Source organism: Botrytis deweyae, assembly GCF_014898535.1.
Source record: "Botrytis deweyae strain B1 chromosome Unknown BDEW_013, whole genome shotgun sequence".
Classification (NCBI taxonomy): Eukaryota; Fungi; Ascomycota; class Leotiomycetes; order Helotiales; family Sclerotiniaceae; genus Botrytis; species Botrytis deweyae.
In genome coordinates, this window is record NW_024066220.1 from 716,252 (window position 1) to 734,102 (window position 17,851).

The 17,851-nt window shown below is 43.1% G+C and overlaps 7 protein-coding genes across 7 annotated transcripts; 6 read left to right on the forward strand and 1 right to left on the reverse strand.

The window, feature by feature from the left end:
* Positions 1 to 699: 699 nt before the first annotated feature.
* EAE98_006346 (uncharacterized protein) lies at positions 700 to 1,998 on the forward strand (the record flags this gene model as incomplete). The annotated part of the gene is made up of 3 exons (XM_038953969.1): positions 700 to 742; positions 800 to 1,538; positions 1,599 to 1,998. 3 exons carry the CDS (start codon positions 700 to 702, stop codon positions 1,996 to 1,998), a joined length of 1,182 nt encoding a protein of 393 aa, XP_038809759.1.
* Positions 1,999 to 2,375: 377 nt separating this feature from the next.
* EAE98_006347 (uncharacterized protein) lies at positions 2,376 to 4,543 on the forward strand (the record flags this gene model as incomplete). Its single annotated transcript, XM_038953970.1, has 4 exons — positions 2,376 to 2,435; positions 2,489 to 3,079; positions 3,128 to 3,749; positions 3,804 to 4,543. The coding sequence occupies 4 exons, from the start codon at positions 2,376 to 2,378 to the stop codon at positions 4,541 to 4,543; spliced, it is 2,013 nt and encodes a 670-aa protein (XP_038809760.1).
* A 1,259-nt stretch (positions 4,544 to 5,802) lies between these two features.
* On the forward strand, positions 5,803 to 6,589 carry EAE98_006348 (uncharacterized protein; the record flags this gene model as incomplete). Its single annotated transcript, XM_038953971.1, has 3 exons — positions 5,803 to 6,268; positions 6,342 to 6,463; positions 6,527 to 6,589. The coding sequence occupies 3 exons, from the start codon at positions 5,803 to 5,805 to the stop codon at positions 6,587 to 6,589; spliced, it is 651 nt and encodes a 216-aa protein (XP_038809761.1).
* Positions 6,590 to 7,477: 888 nt separating this feature from the next.
* EAE98_006349 (uncharacterized protein) lies at positions 7,478 to 8,572 on the reverse strand. The gene is made up of 2 exons (XM_038953972.1): positions 8,221 to 8,572; positions 7,478 to 8,157 (listed from the first exon to the last, which is right to left on the reverse strand). Exons 1-2 carry the CDS (start codon positions 8,266 to 8,268, stop codon positions 7,618 to 7,620), a joined length of 588 nt encoding a protein of 195 aa, XP_038809762.1. The 5' UTR covers positions 8,269 to 8,572; the 3' UTR covers positions 7,478 to 7,617.
* A 2,915-nt stretch (positions 8,573 to 11,487) lies between these two features.
* On the forward strand, positions 11,488 to 13,259 carry EAE98_006350 (uncharacterized protein). Its single transcript, XM_038953973.1, has 2 exons — positions 11,488 to 11,823; positions 11,893 to 13,259. Exons 1-2 carry the CDS (start codon positions 11,570 to 11,572, stop codon positions 12,875 to 12,877), a joined length of 1,239 nt encoding a protein of 412 aa, XP_038809763.1. The 5' UTR covers positions 11,488 to 11,569; the 3' UTR covers positions 12,878 to 13,259.
* A 490-nt stretch (positions 13,260 to 13,749) lies between these two features.
* Positions 13,750 to 16,205, forward strand: EAE98_006351 (uncharacterized protein). The gene is made up of 5 exons (XM_038953974.1): positions 13,750 to 14,290; positions 14,345 to 14,476; positions 14,527 to 14,636; positions 14,698 to 15,323; positions 15,382 to 16,205. Exons 1-5 carry the CDS (start codon positions 14,106 to 14,108, stop codon positions 16,171 to 16,173), a joined length of 1,845 nt encoding a protein of 614 aa, XP_038809764.1. The 5' UTR covers positions 13,750 to 14,105; the 3' UTR covers positions 16,174 to 16,205.
* A 644-nt stretch (positions 16,206 to 16,849) lies between these two features.
* EAE98_006352 (uncharacterized protein) lies at positions 16,850 to 17,831 on the forward strand (the record flags this gene model as incomplete). Its single annotated transcript, XM_038953975.1, has 2 exons — positions 16,850 to 16,980; positions 17,114 to 17,831. The coding sequence occupies 2 exons, from the start codon at positions 16,850 to 16,852 to the stop codon at positions 17,829 to 17,831; spliced, it is 849 nt and encodes a 282-aa protein (XP_038809765.1).
* Between the last annotated feature and the right edge of the window lie 20 nt (positions 17,832 to 17,851).

A 17,851-nucleotide genomic window follows, 5' to 3' on the forward strand; every position in this document is an offset into this window, starting at 1 on the left:
CTGCAGTTCAATTATTTGAAAAGAATCAGTGGATTTTCGTATGGAGGAGAAATAGGCTTAGGTACTATATAAGGCGTCTTAAGGAAACATTTCCATCGAGAGCGCAAAGGCGTCAAACAGGCTTGTTTGGTCAGGTCAAATGCGCTCTTGTGGTGGAGTGGTAACATCGCCTGGTTCGGAAAAAAACCCCGCGGGGGTTTCTCCTCCCGCCCCTCTTGTGGGGCGGCAAGGTTTTGCCAGTTCGTACGTTATCAGGTACTACTGATTTAAATCTTGTTTTTATTTTTATACCCAGCCCAACGTCGTGCTCTGCTGAACTGAATTATGACTGTTGTAGCTTTTCTTTTTGGGGGGAGGGGGGGCAAGGGTTGCTCCAGTGATGCCAGCGGGAAGCGTATGAGTGGTCGGTTTATTTTCATGATCATGATTCACTGCATAGTAGACAACCATAATTGACATGCTTCCTGTCAGGTCATTTGTACTATATGTATTAGTTTATGTGATTCAATCACTTCGAATGGCGTGTCGTTTGAAAGCTACATCCCTCGATTGAAGACGAGAGATGTGCCTACCTCTGTCTTCTCTCTATGCATACACGCCTCCAATTCTATCGTGTTTCCCTCGAGACTTCCTGAATCGTTAAAAGGAACCCTTTTTTTCCCAAGAGAGATTTTGCCGCCCCAGCAAGAGACAGCAATTATGGATCTCTCAATTCTTCAAAACTTACACACTTACCTTGAAGGTTTGTTTAGACATGCATATTGATCGTTCTCACTGTTACATAGCTAATCAAAATCAGGCAATCCAATTTTTAACTGCCCAATTTTATCGCTAGCATTGTCTTATATTCTTGGCAGCCTGATGATGATCTATACTCCCCCACGACTCTCGTGGCGAGCATGTCCATTTTTCATTTTCTCCATCTATGGTTGCGCCGCTTTATACTATGGAAAATCCAATGTCGATTCCTATTCAAATTTCACATGTTACGTGCTTGCAGGCCAAATACTAGGTACCATTAACTATGGATTATTCAGACTAGAGTCGCCGCATTTTTCTGCCGCAACATTCAAGCAGAGACTGAAATGGGCCATGGATGCATATCTCAACCCAAGACAAATCGGAACGACTTCGCAGCCGAGAAACCTGTCGCTGTTCCCAATAACAAAATTCGCTCACCTGACGGATCCAAATGTATTTGTCATTAGCAGATCACTCATGGCATGGTTTCACTATCTTCTCTGGGGAATAGTCAATGACCTTCAAAGAAATTATCACACTCATCTTCAGGTTGGTGATTATAGCCCGGAGAAAGAGCAATTCTTCCGGAGGATATGCCATGTCACTATACGAGAGATAGGCATAAGAATATCACTACCTGTATTGTGGATTCTGCCTGAGATTCTTAGCATTTCTGCGCACCATTATTTAATATCTGCAGTTGCGGTGTTCATTGGTGGTGCCAAAGCTATACCTGGCTGGAACTATCCTGTTTATGGATTATTGACGGAAGCATATACCATCCGAAGATATTGGGGGTACGTGATCTTTTCATATGACTATAGAGAATGCATTGCTAAACTTGTTTTCATTCCCAGTGTTTTCTGGCATCAATTCTTGCGTCGAGATCTTATTGCTTGGGCATCATTGATATCCTCAAAGCTATTTCGTATTCCCCAAAATTCTAGGTTCAACAAAATCGCCATGCTGTATCTGGTGTTCTTCGTCTCTGCATGTATGCACGCCATGAAATATATTCCAGCAAAAATGAAGTTTCCGAACTGTGGACTAAGTCACATATTTCAGTGGTATTCCCTATGTCCTTGTGCAATTATTGCTGAAGATCTTGTTCAGAAATGGGGGAAGAGAGTGCTGAGACGCTACGGAGGGAGCAATGATTCGAGATGGCATTATTGGATTGGGTATCTAGGGGTTTGGGGTTTCTTTGCTTGGAGTTTACCCAAATTTGTCTTTCCAAAGGACGATTGCGTGCCTTAAAGAGACTATCTCATTTTACTACGTAACTCAAAATCTGTTGAGCCAGCGGCTTGGTACCTATTTCCTCAATAATCGAGAGTTATACATCTAGATTTTCAAATGTCAAAACGCTTCCAAGAATGTGTAATCTCAATCTTATAATCTTCCGTGAAATCTCAAGGCTCAAATCTGAGCATATTGAAGTACTATCATGTCGAGCATGTCACGTTCTTAAGCGTATAATTCGGGGTCGCTTCTCGGTGATCGGCGCCACAATTATTCCGTCGCCTTAGCTTATTATTGTGCCGTAAGCTATCCATAATTATTTACATCTAGACAACGTACCTGTTGACTCTTATACCTCAACAAATAATTGAAGAAGTCTTATCATCTTCAATATGCCGGCCGGAACAGCTCCTCCAGCTGCGGGTGCGCAAGCCCAAGAAGGCGGTATGGGTGTGAGTCCCTCCTAGAGCTGCCCGATAAAATTTACTGACAATGTCATGAACAGCCTATGATCAAATCCGCTGTGCAAGGCATCGCCATTTTCGTTGGCATGCAATTCTTGATGAAGCAAATAACTGGAAATAAAGGACCTGCGACTACTGCTACAACTGATGCATCTGGAGTGGTTATGAATGTCCCAGCAAACAATGGTGAAATCCCCCCATATCTTGCGCGACCAGACAAATTAGATGAAGGAGCAGTATGGAGTCCCATTCCTCAGAGAATTGCACCGATGTGGCCTACGGATAGTCCTCTCGACATCACTATTGTTGTTTCCCCCACTTTTGTAGCGGAACCTATTGCAAAAGTACCAAAGGAGAGAATCGTACTGGATGAGACTGGATTCGCATTTGGAGATTACAACCAACACAGATCGATTGATGCGAGCTTCGATGTTCCATCTGAGGTGCAGAATAATGGTACACTTTGGGGTCACTTCTATATTGGAATTTCTGGAAGTAAATTGGATCCTGCTACCCCCGGCTATGATCCTACAAGGGCATTTCACTTTGTGCATCCTCTCACCCAATACATTGCGCAAAAGAAAATAAGAAAGACCAAAAATCTTTTGGCAGCTGCCGAAGAGACCGATGAGGTGAGTTTGTTTGGTTAATTTCAAAAGATTCCACTAATGATTGATTAGCCTGAAGAGGAAATTCCTACTGGACCTGTAATCAAATCTCACTATCATCCCAACTTTACCATGTCCTTCATTCCAGATTCTGGCGTCATGGACTTTCCATCTTTACATCCTGCTGTTCGTCAATATGTTCATTTGGAGGCAAGTGGAGCTAGAGATGGCACCGGACTCAATGGATGGTACTATCCACTACTCTTCGTCAACACCTTTTGGCAATTGAAGACTCACATGACAGTACTCAATTCAACAGTCACCAGACTTCCCATTCATATTGACCTCCAGAACTTTGCCAATTGGAAATTTACGTTGATGGCAAGTATGGACGAAGGTGCGAAACAGACCGCCAGAAATGCTGCTCAAGGACAAGCACCACCCGGTGGCGGAGACGGTAGTGAGTTTGAGATGATCAAGGAAGTTTTATTAGATACCAATATATATCTTTTGGCCACCACGGTCATCGTTAGTATTTTCCACATGATCTTCGAGATGATGGCCTTCAAATCCGACATCAGCCATTACCGAAACAAGAAGAACAATGTTGGAATTTCAGTTCGATCGATCCTCGGAAACGTCTTCATGCAAGGTGTTATTTTCTTGTACTTGATGGACAACAATGAGAACACCAGTAAGTTCATATCTCAGCCCATGTTTATAGATATAAGTACTCACAATTATGTAGGTTGGATGATTTTGTTCACTCAGGGAATGGGGATTGTACTCGAGTTCTGGAAGATCACCACGGTGGTCAATGTTCGTATTCGCGATGCACCAAATTCGATCATACCATACCGCATTGCTTTTGAAGATAAACATGTCCTCTCCGAGACGGAAGAAAAGACCAAGGAGTACGATGCAGTCGCTTTCAAGTATATGTACATGATTGCTGTTCCACTTCTTATCGCCTATGGAGCATACTCCTTGAAATACGAAAGTCACAAATCTTGGTATTCTTTCGTAATCGCAACTCTTGTCGGATCTGTCTACGCATACGGATTCTTGATGATGGTCCCTTCGTTGTACATCAACTACCGACTCAAGAGTGTTGCACATATGCCAGGTAGAGCTATGATGTACAAGTTCTTGAATACATTCATCGACGATCTCTTTGCATTCACTATTAAGATGCCAACACTACATCGTTTGGCAACACTCAGAGATGATGTCATCTTTTTCGTTTACCTTTATCAAAGCTGGAAGTATAAGGTTGACTACACCAGAGTCAATGAGTTTGGACAAGGAGGTGACGATGAAGAGGTTGAGGAGAAGATTGCCAATCAACCTTTGAAGAGTATCCCAGGCGCTGATGCGAGCGTCAAGGAGGGGCTTGAAGGTGCCAAGATCGCCGAGAATAAGGCAGATGCAGTAATTGGCAAAGCTACAGGAAGTTCTAAGAAAGGCGGAGCAACGAAAAGAAAGTGATGCCGTAGTAAAAAGGGTCGGTTCATGTGTATAATGAATATATGGTATATATTATTAGTTACTTCAAACATACTAGGACAGGAAACTGGTGGAAAGAACAATTCAGGAGTACCTTTCACAACTGGGAATCATCAATCTTGCCTCATGAACATGACCCGCCGTAGAGCCATCTATATTATGTGAAAAGCTTGAACACCATAGACTTACATTGCCAGCCCTAGTTTTCCCGGTGCAAAGGATGTATGGGTAAATGCCGTTTGAGTAATTCTCGCCAAGTAGAGCACATACTGCGTTGGAACGCTTGGAATATAATGTCTTGCTTCGGGGAAATTGATTTGGCATCCGCTAGGAATTGCCGCTACTCGAATTTTACGATCGGTGCCTGATGCGCCATTCTTTTGTTGTCGCTTGTATTGGATTTCCGCAAGTGATGTTGATTGGTATGCCAGCAGGGGTATACCAGATGTTGACGGCAAGTGCCTAGCACTTCTACATGATTGTTCTCTGCTACAGTTCGTTGTTCTAGAGATGTTCTTTTTCTTTTGAGAGAGAGAGACGGATACTTATTCTGGGGGTTCGAAATGTTTTACTCGAAGATCTGTGATGAGTTTATGAATAAATCTATCGGGATTGACTTGAACTGGCATTGAAATTTCGCTGTTCTCGGTGAGAGCTCGAAGTGACTTAGTCTGTTTCTTTCGGATCTTCTCCGTCTCTTGGGTGGCTGTCTCAGACATCCCTCAAGACCACCAAGCGAGTGCGAGTAATGGCGACTGCGGGGTGGCTTAATGTAAGTAAGGGATGTATTTGTTGTCTTGTGGCATAAGGGTAGTTCCGAGGTGGCGGAAGCGGTAGTAGGTTCCCCGCTCGTAGTTTCTCTCTTGGTGTTATCGGCCTTCGAGTTACGACTCCGATACTTTGCATAGAAAATTCTTGGAAACACGATGATTTCAGAATCGTTGGATCGGAATTCATGATTTCAAGGTAAGAGTTCAGTTAGATAAAAGTACTGACTTGTGATCAAGTCACGACATGATGGATTGTGTACGCCTATTCTCAGGTGGCTCATCGGCTGCAGCATGAATTAAAACAATTGGGAGCGGTGAAGTCGTGACGGTAGTGATGAATAGGAGAGTCAATCTATATAAACCACTTGAATCTTGGATTTCTAGTAAACATCGATTTTGACATTGTTGTCAACAGGCACTTATATCATCTCTCTCAAATACCTATTTCTTCTGTAGATCACTTGAACAAAAATGCATTCTCACTTCTCCACTGCTGTCCTCGCGGTGCTTTTCCGCATTACCCTTTGTGATACCTTCTACTACGAGGGTATTAGCAGTGTGGTAACCTCTACTTTCACTCCCATCACCTACTACTCTCCAACCACCTTGATCTCCTCTGCCCATCCAGCTAGCACGGAGATAGCAGCCACTGACCACTCTACAACTCCTACTTATTACACATATCCCTCTTATTCAACGAGCAAGTCAACTTCCACAGAACAAACGACCTATATACTACCCACTAGCGGACTTCCAACTACAACCGAACCCACTACTTATGTATATCCCACAACTACCACATCTTCATCGTCAAGCACCTGCGTATCTCCAACCTTCACCTGGACGGAACCCACCACTGTTCCTACAGATATACCAAGCTATGGCAGTTACCGCATGGGGAAACGTGCTGACCCTCCCAAGCTCACACCAGACCAAAGTGAGTTCAGCTTATAGCTTTCTTTCTCCTACCAGATTATTGAACAAAGTTAATCAATCATTACACGTAACAGTCGAGAAACTCAGAAAGCTCATCCGCATATATGATGCGATAGAGAAGGCAAAGCCAGTAATAGATAAAGCAATTGAAGACGGTCTCACTGAGTGTCAAGATTTCAAGGATTTAGTTGCTATTGTAAGTTTATTTGTTGTCGAGGAGTAATGAAATATGATACTAATGAGTTTGCTTTAACTACAGCTCAAATTGTTCGCGCCTATTTTTGATGGACTTCAGGAATGGCTTGATGAACGTCATTTGTGATTTGGTAAAGCGTAGGAGATTTCCGAATCTTACATTTTTTTTGAATAAGATGTTGTGGAATGTTTATTTTTGGATGTATTCAGATGGGATCTAAAGAGGAAGTCTGCTTATCTTTGGCACATTTGACATTCGTTTGGCGTGCTCGAAATTCATCTGTCTTTACCTATTCTACCGATCTCAATCACTCACGACTTATGACACCGTACTGCTATTCTCGATTCTTTAACAATACAAAGATTTCAATATCTAAAAGCATTTAAAAAATTGAAAATCTTCCAACTAAGTTCAACGTCTTGAATAATCTAAATGTTCTAATCAGTTTAGGAATTTAAGAATCTTTATTATCGGATCACAATACAGACTATACAATACTCTGCTTTAGAGTCAGAAAATCTAATCCAACCCTAATCACTATACATTATTCACAAATTCATAACAGCTCGAGTAATGAGATTTTATAAGAGAACATAGTAGTAGGCTTCTATCAGGCTCTAATTCTTGAGCTTTAAGTGACTCGATAGATTCAAAAAAACAAGAAGAGGAATCGGATAGCGAACAGGTCAAAGTTCTACGATCGAACTTATCTCTTTGCCATTGAAATATAGATTTCAAGCTTTAGACTTGTAAAGAAGGGAAGCAATAGACTTATAAAGCAGCCATTTAAAAGGAGTATCGGATATGGATTCTTTAAAAGCGAGTCATTTCTCAAGTTTATTGATATCCGGTTGTGCTACCAAATACTCCCTCAGAGTCACTACTCCAAAGTCAGAGCTTCATTAGCGAGCAAACGATGGTGTTTTGGTTTTGATGAAATATATGAAAACGAGCTGTTCTGCCAAGCAAATCGATAACTATTTACCTATGACCACAATGTGAAAAAGATATAGAAAAATCAAGAATCATCATATTCATCACGTGATGTGGCTAGATCAACAGTGGCTAGGTAGGTTCGACGTAGCCTTGGGACCCGTGGACCTCCATCAAAACAAGGCAGGAGGAAACTGACAACGTATCGCACATCCATTATTCTACAAACTTTCATCATCCGTCGAAACATCATCTTCCTCCAAATCGCACTCCTTCATGGGGGTATCCACTTTGAGCACCCCCTCCCCATCCACACTAGTCCCCTGACCCTTCTCCACAATTTCCCCAAACAACCCCGGTTTCGTCTGCAACACCCCCACCACCCAACACGCCTTGCGAAACTCGACGCGATAATCCTTCCACTCGGTCGTTTTCTTCCCCTCGTCCCATCCCCCGCTCTCCACTACCTCCATCGGCATACTGTCCAACCGACTCCACAACACCACCGTCTCATCTTCTCTACTCCGCGCATCCAGTACCGCGAATGTATTGCGGCTGAAATGATACCCATCGGTTTGCGGAGCCGAAGTCACGAATTCGGAGAGCGTGGAGAGGGAGGCGTTTAGGAAGCCGGTGGGGAATGGGAGGATGGTGGTGCGGGTGCGTTTGCCGAGGGGCAGGGAGGTGGGTGTGCGGACGATCGACCAGATTTTGGAACTTTCTTGGGTGCGTTGGGAGAGTTTGATGAAGTGAGAAATTAGCTAGAGAAATGTGAGTAGGTAGGTAGCGAATGCTTGGGTTTGGGAGAAGGGAAGAAGTCATACTTCGGGTGGGATTTCAGCCGTGCAGAAGGTGAGGATATTTTCAGTCATCTTGATGGAGTTTTATGAGGTTATTCTGGAAATTTGGGGAATCTATGTTGGATTTTGCTCAGGTGCAATACTGGGAAATGAAGTGCTGACCTTGGTTTTTTCATCACATTGATAGATCAGGATGGCTGATACCATGAAGTGTATCGCCTAATTTTGTCACGTCACCTTACATAATCAAATCGTCGCTGGTAGGGTAAATAAGGAATTGAGTTGCAGGAAACGAACAAGGTATCTTTTATTTTTGAAGAGCTCAGTACCAATCATATCTTTCACATTTAGCAGTGATTGTGTTATCCTCTTTAATTCAAGAATCTGATAATCAATGAAGGCACTATATTTTCGCTTAAATCTAGGAGGAAAAAGTCCGATATGATGGTTTAACGTCGAGAATCATTAGCATCGACAGCCGCATGATTTTAGATACTTACGTATTTTCTCAGAGATATATAGCAAATGAGTGAAAAGCAAACCACGGCATAATCACATGTCAAAACAACCAAAAGAAGAAGAAGAAGCCCCCTCCAACACGATTTTAGTCTCATGCCATGCATATAGTATACATACCTTCAGTTGATTCGTATCACTTGTATTTTACCGACTTAATCTTTGACTGAAAGAACAAGATAAAAAATGTTTATACTTCACCCCATCCAAATTCCGCACTTCGTATCATCCTTAGTGGGACCATAACAACTGATTTTAATAGCCAATAGAATCCGTGGTTATCATGAATATTCCTTGCAGACATTAATGTCAGGATAGTGGTGTATATCCAACTCTTCATCATGGACCTCTGCCACGAAGCATGCTAATCTGGCTCTCATCGTGTAATTGAAATCTGGGAAGGTCACACATTCGATATGCTGGCTCATTCTCGAGTGGCATACGTGCTCAAGATCGATATTAGCATCTTGCTTATTTCCGTAGTCGATGCTGAATAGATCGCTGCCTTGATTGGAGTAGACAGAGAAGCAGAATCGGTATGTTGCGGTTCTGTAGCCTATGTCGATGATTAGTTCAGATGTATCTGACAGTTCGGATTTTACGACTTCCGAGACTCCAGACCCGGTGCCTCTAGTTGTGTGTAAGTTGAGTGATTAATAATTGAGAATCGACGAGAGGCAGCCATAAAAGCCAAGGGATCGTGATGATAGTACCCAAAGTTTCAAGATATCCGAGATATCACGAACTAATGCTAAGTCTGTGTACACGGCGCATTGCACTTATACGTCATGGAAAGCCCCAGTCAGTTCGTGTTATTTCCACAATAAAAAATAAATCTGGCATTGATATCTTTTCTAGGCAACGATATACAAAAAACAGAACTGCTCAGTATATTCATAACGAGGCCGACGTATCTCCCCCCTCTCGGAAGGATCCGAAAATGGTGCAAAAGCGAGGTGTAAGCACCCCTACTCCACTTTAAAATAGCACTAGAGAAAGTAAATACGAGCCGGCTACCGAAGTTGGGCCCTTAGTTTCTGAAATCTAGGTAACTACAAATTTGGAAAGAAAAACAGGGTGGTTCTGACGCTAAGCAAAAGTGATACTGGAGGGGAGACGTGTCGGCGGGCTGAATACGAGTTGTAGCATTGCAAACAGAAAATTGTACAAGCAACCATTTGGATTAGTCAATCTGCAGGAGTATGGATGAAGCATTCGGTCTGAACATATGACGTTAACACCTTGAAAATGCCTCACTACATTGAATTGATGCAAAATCCCCCGAATTATTCCACTTGTTAAAATCTACTAGGAAAGTATCTCGCTAATACTACCCAAGAATCGTGCATTTGCAAGTTACCAAGCAGCTACCACCCATTCACAATCATAGGCCTAATTGACAGGGTACTCCATTGGCGTTGTGACGAGTGAAGTGTTCTGAGGTCATGAGGTGTCGATTCTAGAGACCAGCCCAAACAAATCCCAATGGCGTCGGAGAGTCGTGGTATTAGCGAGTGATGGGTCGCTATCTTTTTGAGACAGAGATACAGATATAGGATTTGATATTCTGTTTCGTGATATTCCGTTACGGAATCGCATAGATAATTCCATACAAGAATACCTTCAAGTTTGGGGCATATATCATTTGCTAACTTCCGCCATCATTGTACAACTGGAAACCGACGTAACTATAGCAAACAGTATTATTTGACCAACTTTCATCAGTAATCTCAGTAAGATGGATACAAGTTTGGCTAAGCCCATAACTGCAAAGCAAAGGGGGGGTTTTTAGAAAATAAAACATAAGCCTTGTGGCTTGCCAATTTGATTCGAGTTATACCGCCCGGCGCACGGCGTATAATTCCATCGTTTTGAAACGACCACCTGGTGGACGGTAAAAAGTAAGCAGAGAATAACTCTCATTGGCTCTACGCACACGAGACGTTTTGGCGAGCACGCATCTCAAACAACGCAATTGCATCGATGGAAACGGCACAGTAAACTCGAAGCCTAATTTGCGGCTCACCACTCGCTAGAAGGCTGACGTGCTCTTTTAATAAACATGAGCCACCACATAGTTTTGTTGGCTCAAGATTTCTGGCTTGCCGTGCCGCCTCGGCTTTGTCCCAAATGTTCGGTAGTTGCTAGCGCCATCTCAGGCCGCAAATGCCACCACTAGATGGCTTCCTCCTGAAAATCGATGGCATAACGTCTGCCGGTAGGCGTTTTTGTAATATAAATAGTATACTGATTACTTTAGTAAGCAAGTGTCAAATTCAATTATATCACTGTTGTAACATGTTTCTCATCACACAGCGGCGCAGCCCGAGTGAATTTCATGTAGATTCCCCGCGAGCCCAATCACTTGTGTAACGATAGACATAATTGAGTAATTAGGGTAGAGCATTATCCTTCTTTGAGCCTTGAATCTTGACGTGTAATTCTGCATCTATTAAGCGCCACTGTAAAGAAATTTGAAAACGAAACTTGAGAAGCCTTCTGCGTGGTGTCAAACTCCGAGGACTATCACCACCCCCCAGAAGACTCGGTAACTTGTTTCGGATAAGCTCAAGAATTTATTGTGCCTGCCTATATCAACGAGCACCATGCAGTTGAAGAAAAATGAGGCATGAGAGCAAGCTATACGTACTATCGATACGGGATGACGAAGATGATAATAACCGCTGCGAAGGATTCAGGGGCTATGTATCTTGATACTAAAGCCTCAGTGAATGTGAATGTTGGCATGTTTTCCTTTAATATTTAACGCGTCTTCCGATATATCGTAGTGATTCATGATGATTGGCTTTCTTATTGTATTTCATAAGATAGCGCTGCAGCACAGTCGCTCTTCAGAATGGGTATTCTCACGAGCAATACGCAACCCCGAACAACAAATTCGACATTTCGACTATTAAATCGACCAAGTTACGCTCATTCTGAACATAGTATCAGCGATATGGGCGACAGTATTGATAAAGGGCGGTGTTGCCTACCTATCTACCATCGATCGGTTGATGGTCTTCCAAATCCAATGAAAGGGGCATGGACCTGGAAACGTAGGTTTTGGGTATTGCTTTATCTATTAGTTCTTGGCAGTATCGCCGTGTTGTCAGTACTCTCACGAATCTTGTCTGTGTTTGTAATTACTGGAATTCTTCGAACTAACCAGAACCTTAGGCTATGGCTTATGCTACTTATGACCCTCCCCCGTCACCACATGCCTCATATGCCATCGAGCGGAATAAATTATTTGGTTGAGCAGTGGAAAGATCCCAGCGATTCATCTTCTCTCCTTGCACCTTGGAGGCCAGATTTCACAAAGGATATTGTACCGCTGTCATGCCATTCTCACAATGACTACTGGAGATCCGTTCCTCTTTTCGAAGCTGTCGCTGCAGGTTGTACAGGAGTAGAAGCAGACATATGGCTAAACAATAAAGCCGGTAGCGATGGCTTGTTAGTTGGCCATTCTTTGAGATCGCTCAGAGATGATCGCACGCTCCAGAATTTATACATCAAGCCCCTCCTCAGCATCCTTGAGAATCAAAACAATAATTCTACAGAGTCAGATGGAGGTTACAGCAATCCTAACGGCGTGTTCCAGTCGAGTCCCAATACCACCTTGACTTTAGTTTTAGATTTCAAGTCCAAGGGGTCTGAACTATGGCCTATAGTGAACCAGGAACTTGAAGCTCTTCGTTCCAACGGTTGGCTCACCAATTGGAGTAACTCGACTGACAAGATCAACTGGCGCCCAATAATTGTCGTCGCTACAGGGAATGCCCCATTTGACCTCTTGATCTCGAACACTACCTACCGCGATGTATTTTATGATGCCCCTCTCAAGGATATCGCCAACCCTAAATACAATCAATCGAATTCGTATTATGCAAGCGTTTCCATGAGTACTTTGGGGAAAATCTGGCTTTGGAAATTCAGCTCGTCGCAACTAAACCAGATCAAGACTCAAGTCGCTTTGGCGAACGCAAAGGGTCTCAAAGCTAGGTACTGGGACACTCCAGCTTTGCCAGTAGTTTTCAGGGAATATATTTGGGGAATTTTGGTGGAAAATGGAGTTGGAATGCTAAATGTTGATGTGTTTCCATCATCGCTGTTCTACCTCTTGGTCACTAGATTTGGTCAAAATAGACTTGCATGGTAGATTTCTTGCAGAGTTGAGCACAAGAAAATCTTGCGAATTGCCTTCCTTGACTAGACTTGAGGTCTTTCGGACCTATATTTTGGGTCGCTGGATAATCTGACCTCGAGATATGCCGATACGAGCGTCGACAAGTATGCTGTGAGCAAAAAGCCTGTTTTGTTGTTGCCTTGAGGAATTTGATCCATTTTTGGAGCCAAATGCAAGACATCCTGCAAGATGTCGAGGACGATGACGCGTCTCCACAAGGACGGAACGAGGTTAAGCTTAAGCCATCAAAGATTTCCAAGAAGGATTGTAATGTCGATCTCCAATTGAATGATGGAAAGCATTTGGTTCAATTGATAGATTTTAATAGAAAAACCAAAGAGTACTTTAAGGTTTACTTGATCTGCAACTTTTTTTTTTTGTTCTGTTGTATGCGCGTGTAGGAATAGGAATTGAGTTGCACGCGAGAGGTCACGAGTCTAATAAGCTAAGGTTAAGCGTGTGTGACTACTGTACCTCGCTCCCTACCCACAATACTTCTCTGTCGTGCTAAGGATCTTTTTCCTCGAGAATAACCTCAACCATAACCTCAACCATAATCTTTAATCGGTCTTTCGGATTTTTCAATCATTGTCTTAAATGGCCGATTATTACACTGCTCTATTTCAAAGAATTTTACACTTTTCCCACATCAACCCGAGGTGGAGTGGTCGGAAAAGGCAGATTTCAGAAGTAGACACAAGCGGCGTTCCAATAATGGAGATGCTCATATTGAGTTTAAGCATCACTTCTCCCTGTTGTCAGCTTATGTCAAAGGTTCACTTGATTCTCATGGTGTCTATGAAGTCATCACCAGTTACAAATACAAGTGTAGATCATCGCACTCCGACACACCCCAACTACCCCGCATTGTTGTGAGACCTGCAGTAGTTCTGCCGCTCTTGATAAATCGATTTTCGGGCTGGTATGTACCGATAGCAAAAGATATTTTCCGCACGCTTACATGCGATAGAAAGTTTCTGATTTGTAATGATCATAATAACACACGGCTATCGCTGCATCTTGTCAATTTGGTATGCATATAAGAATGGTGGTGGGAGACAAGCGTAGAGAATCTCTATACTACTACATAACAAATGGGCATAAGACACCTTAACAGTCCCATTCTGATCGTGTAAATACAATTTTCATATTTTCATTCTGATCGATCAAAATATCCTTGATTGGACGTTAATTTGTGATCATGCTGCTTTCTCATTTCCTTCTACTATTTTCGGCAACAATCATAACATGTTCGCCGGTGGAAATTAATAAATCGCAGTTCGGTGAACGTCAAAGTAGTAATACCTCATCTCCAATAGTTGACCTCGGATACAATGTATATCAGGGATATTACAATGCCACATCACAACTCAACATCTTCAAAGGGTATATATCGCATCAATTCAATTGTTCGTAGAAGCAGGAAACTCACAGATTCAGGATTCGATATGCGGCACCTCCAACAGGAGCACTGCGCTGGCAAAAACCACAATCTCCTGCAGTGAACAGAACTTCGATGCTAAAGGCAACTGCCTACCCTCCTCACTGCCCTCAAAGTCCCAACGCTCCTATGTAAGCATCAGTCAAGTGTTCCTGATTTTCCGCCATACTAACAATCCAAGGGCCGCAAATTACAATTTTACCAGATCAGGTCTTGGAAACGAAGATTGTTTATTCCTAAGCGTGTGGGCATCACCAAATGCGACAAATCTTCCAGTGATGGTTTGGATTCGTAAGTATATGATTCATATCCATTTCTTTCACTTTCGACGATCCGAGTTAACTCCCTTTAGATGGCGGAGGCTACGGTACCGGCTCCGGGAACAATGATTTTTCGGAATTGGCCAACACCAACTCAAACGCCTTTATTCTAGTAGCGATCCAGTACCGGCTTGGAGCATTTGGGTTTCTTTCATCGTCAGAACTTGTCGGCTCGGGCGGTATCCCAAACGCCGCTCTTTATGATATGAATTTCTCACTTCAATGGGTTCAAACTTACATTTCCAAATTCGGAGGGGATCCTTCCCGTGTTACTATTGCCGGAGAATCAGCAGGAGGCGGGGCGGTAATGTTACAAAGTATGGCTTTTGGTGGAAGTTTAGGGACGAGTTTGTTCAATAATGCAATTGTGGCAAGTCCGTATTTGCCAATGCAGTATGATTATGACGGTTCGTTACCAGAGGAGAGTTATAAAAAATTCGTGGAAGCTGTGGGCTGTGGAGCGGGTAATGGGAGTGCTTTCGATTGTCTGGTCGGTGCGGATACGATTGCGTTGCAGAATGCAAGTGCATATATCTCTGCAAGCGTAAATTACGGACAATGGGCTTTCTTGCCAGTAACAGATGGCGAATTTGTAGTCAAGAGGCCCTCGGAGCAACTATTAGCCGGCGAGGTTAATGGTGTGAGAATGTTATCCGGCGTGAGTATCCCTTTCAACTATATCTTCAAAAATAGGACGCACAGCTAACCTTTTCCAGAACAATGCTAATGAAGGCCCTGTATTCGTCCCACAACACATCAACACAACTGCCGCTTTCAACACTTACACACAATCCCTCTTTCCTCTAATATCTAACTCAACTTACAATCGCCTCCTCAAAACCTACTCCATCCCACCAACGATCCCAGGTCCTCTCTTCGCATCAGCAGGTAATCATGGTCCCACGGCTCTCAACCAATCCGTTTACGCCATCGGCCAGCAGCAACGAGCCAACAACCTCTATGCTGAAACTACCTTTGTCTGTCCCTCTTACTGGTTGGCCTCTGCATATCCTCAAGCCTGGAAATACGAGTTCAGTGTTCCTCCATCGCAGCACGGAGGAGATCTGAATGCATATTATGCTGTAAACCGTGAGTACATCGGCTTCGGAACACTATCTCCTGGCTTCCGTACTGCGGTGGAAAAAATATGGGGGAGATTTATCATTTATAATGATCCAACACTACCTAGCGACGTCATTATATCTATCACCACTCTTGGGAATGGAACTCAGACGGGAGATAATATTTCTGCAGCAGGGGCTGGCGTATGGCCGCTATGGAAAACTGATGGGTATGGCGCATATCAGATGTTAAAACTCAATATGACTGGAGGGCAACCGAAAGAGGTTGTATGGACAACGGCAGATGGATTGAGTTTGAATGTGACAGAAAATACAGGGTCAGGATTGGAAGCTGATTTAGCGATCGTGAATGCTTACGATTGGGAAGGGGGGAGGGGAGCAAGATGTGATCTCTGGGCAGATATCGGAAGCGAAGTGCCAGAATAGAGCAGAGACGATGAAAATGAGAATGTTATTTTGAGAAAGGATGCAAAAATGTTTGAAACAAACACTCAAGTCTTATTCACGTGCACAAATGCAAACATGATCCTTCTGCTATCATGCTGATGCACTAACTTATTAAGAATTGATACTGTGTATATGAGTATTTTTGAAGACGAAAATTAAGAGAACTGATTTCTAGAGACGAAGCTCTTCTTATACTTCATGAACGAACGATCCAGACTTTTAGTATCTACTATGAGAGCACAATTGAAGCTGGATTATCATTCACCACAAAGAAAGTCAGAGACTAAACGAGAATAGTAAAATCAATATCAAATCCCAAGTCAACCTCATCCCCAAACGAATACGAAAACATGAAGCTATTCCAGCATCCGCTTATCTAATCACGATAAAAATAATCCCTGTCATTGCGAATTATAGATAAGATAGCGTCATCGATTCCTATCCACCAAAAGATATATGTCGGACATCACCCCACTATCCCATCAAGTCATCAAAACAATTACAAATAAATTCATATATAAACTTCACCATTGTACTTTTCTTCTTTGTTTTCAGACAATCTCTTTCTCTCTTCTCTCTTCTCTCATAATCTCAATCGTTGAAATCGAATTCTGCCAGAAAAGAAAGAAGTAAGATAGAAACGAAGCACGCAAAAATGGTTAATTCAGTAGATGATCAAACGGCAGCCCCGTCAATTGAAGTCAAGAACCTTACTTATAAATTCCCGGATTCGACTTTGGGTCTTACGGATATTACGCTGAGTTTGCCGCCTAGCTCGAGGACTTTGTACGTTGGTTTCTTTTTTCGGTCTGCGTTGTTGTCTTTTGGCAGATGGATACCCCTTCACTCAATCTCTCCGCACAATTCTCATAATTTACCCTCCATCTTTGTGAATGATAGCTAATCTCCTCCCTCTCAGACTCATTGGTGCAAACGGAGCTGGCAAAACCACACTCCTCCGTCTCCTCTCTGGCAAACGACTTGCTCCCACCTCTACAATCTCCATCTCCGGTCTCGATCCCTTCAAAGACTCTCTCGTCGGCGTAACCTATCTCGGCCTCGAATGGGTACTCAATCCCATCGTACGAACCGACATTGGTGTGCGTGAACTCCTCACTTCTGTGGGCGGAAACCACTATCCCGAGCGAAGAGACGAGCTTGTGCAGGTTTTAGATATTGATTTGGAATGGCGCATGCATCAAGTATCTGATGGAGAGAGAAGAAGAGTACAGCTTGCCATGGGACTTATTAGACCGTGGAGAATTTTGCTACTAGATGAGATTACGGTGGATTTGGATCTCTTGAGCCGAAAGAGATTTTTGGATTTCCTGAGAGAGGAGACGGAGAAGAGAAAGTGTACCATCGTGTATGCGACGCATATTTTGGACAATTTGGCGGGATGGCCGACGGATTTGGTGCATATGAGTCTTGGACGAGTGAAGGAGTGGGGGAACATAGAGAAGTTTGAGAAGGAGATGAGTGGAGATAGTAGTGGAAATTCGAGATTGGGAGAATTGGTTCTTAAGTGGTTGGGAGAGGATTTGAAGGAGAGAGGACCCAGGAAGAACGCCGGTAGTTCGGGCACTAGTTATTTGGTGGCAGGTGTCGGTGGGTATGGAAGTGAGAAGAAGGTTTAGCTGAGGGGATTGACGGGGAG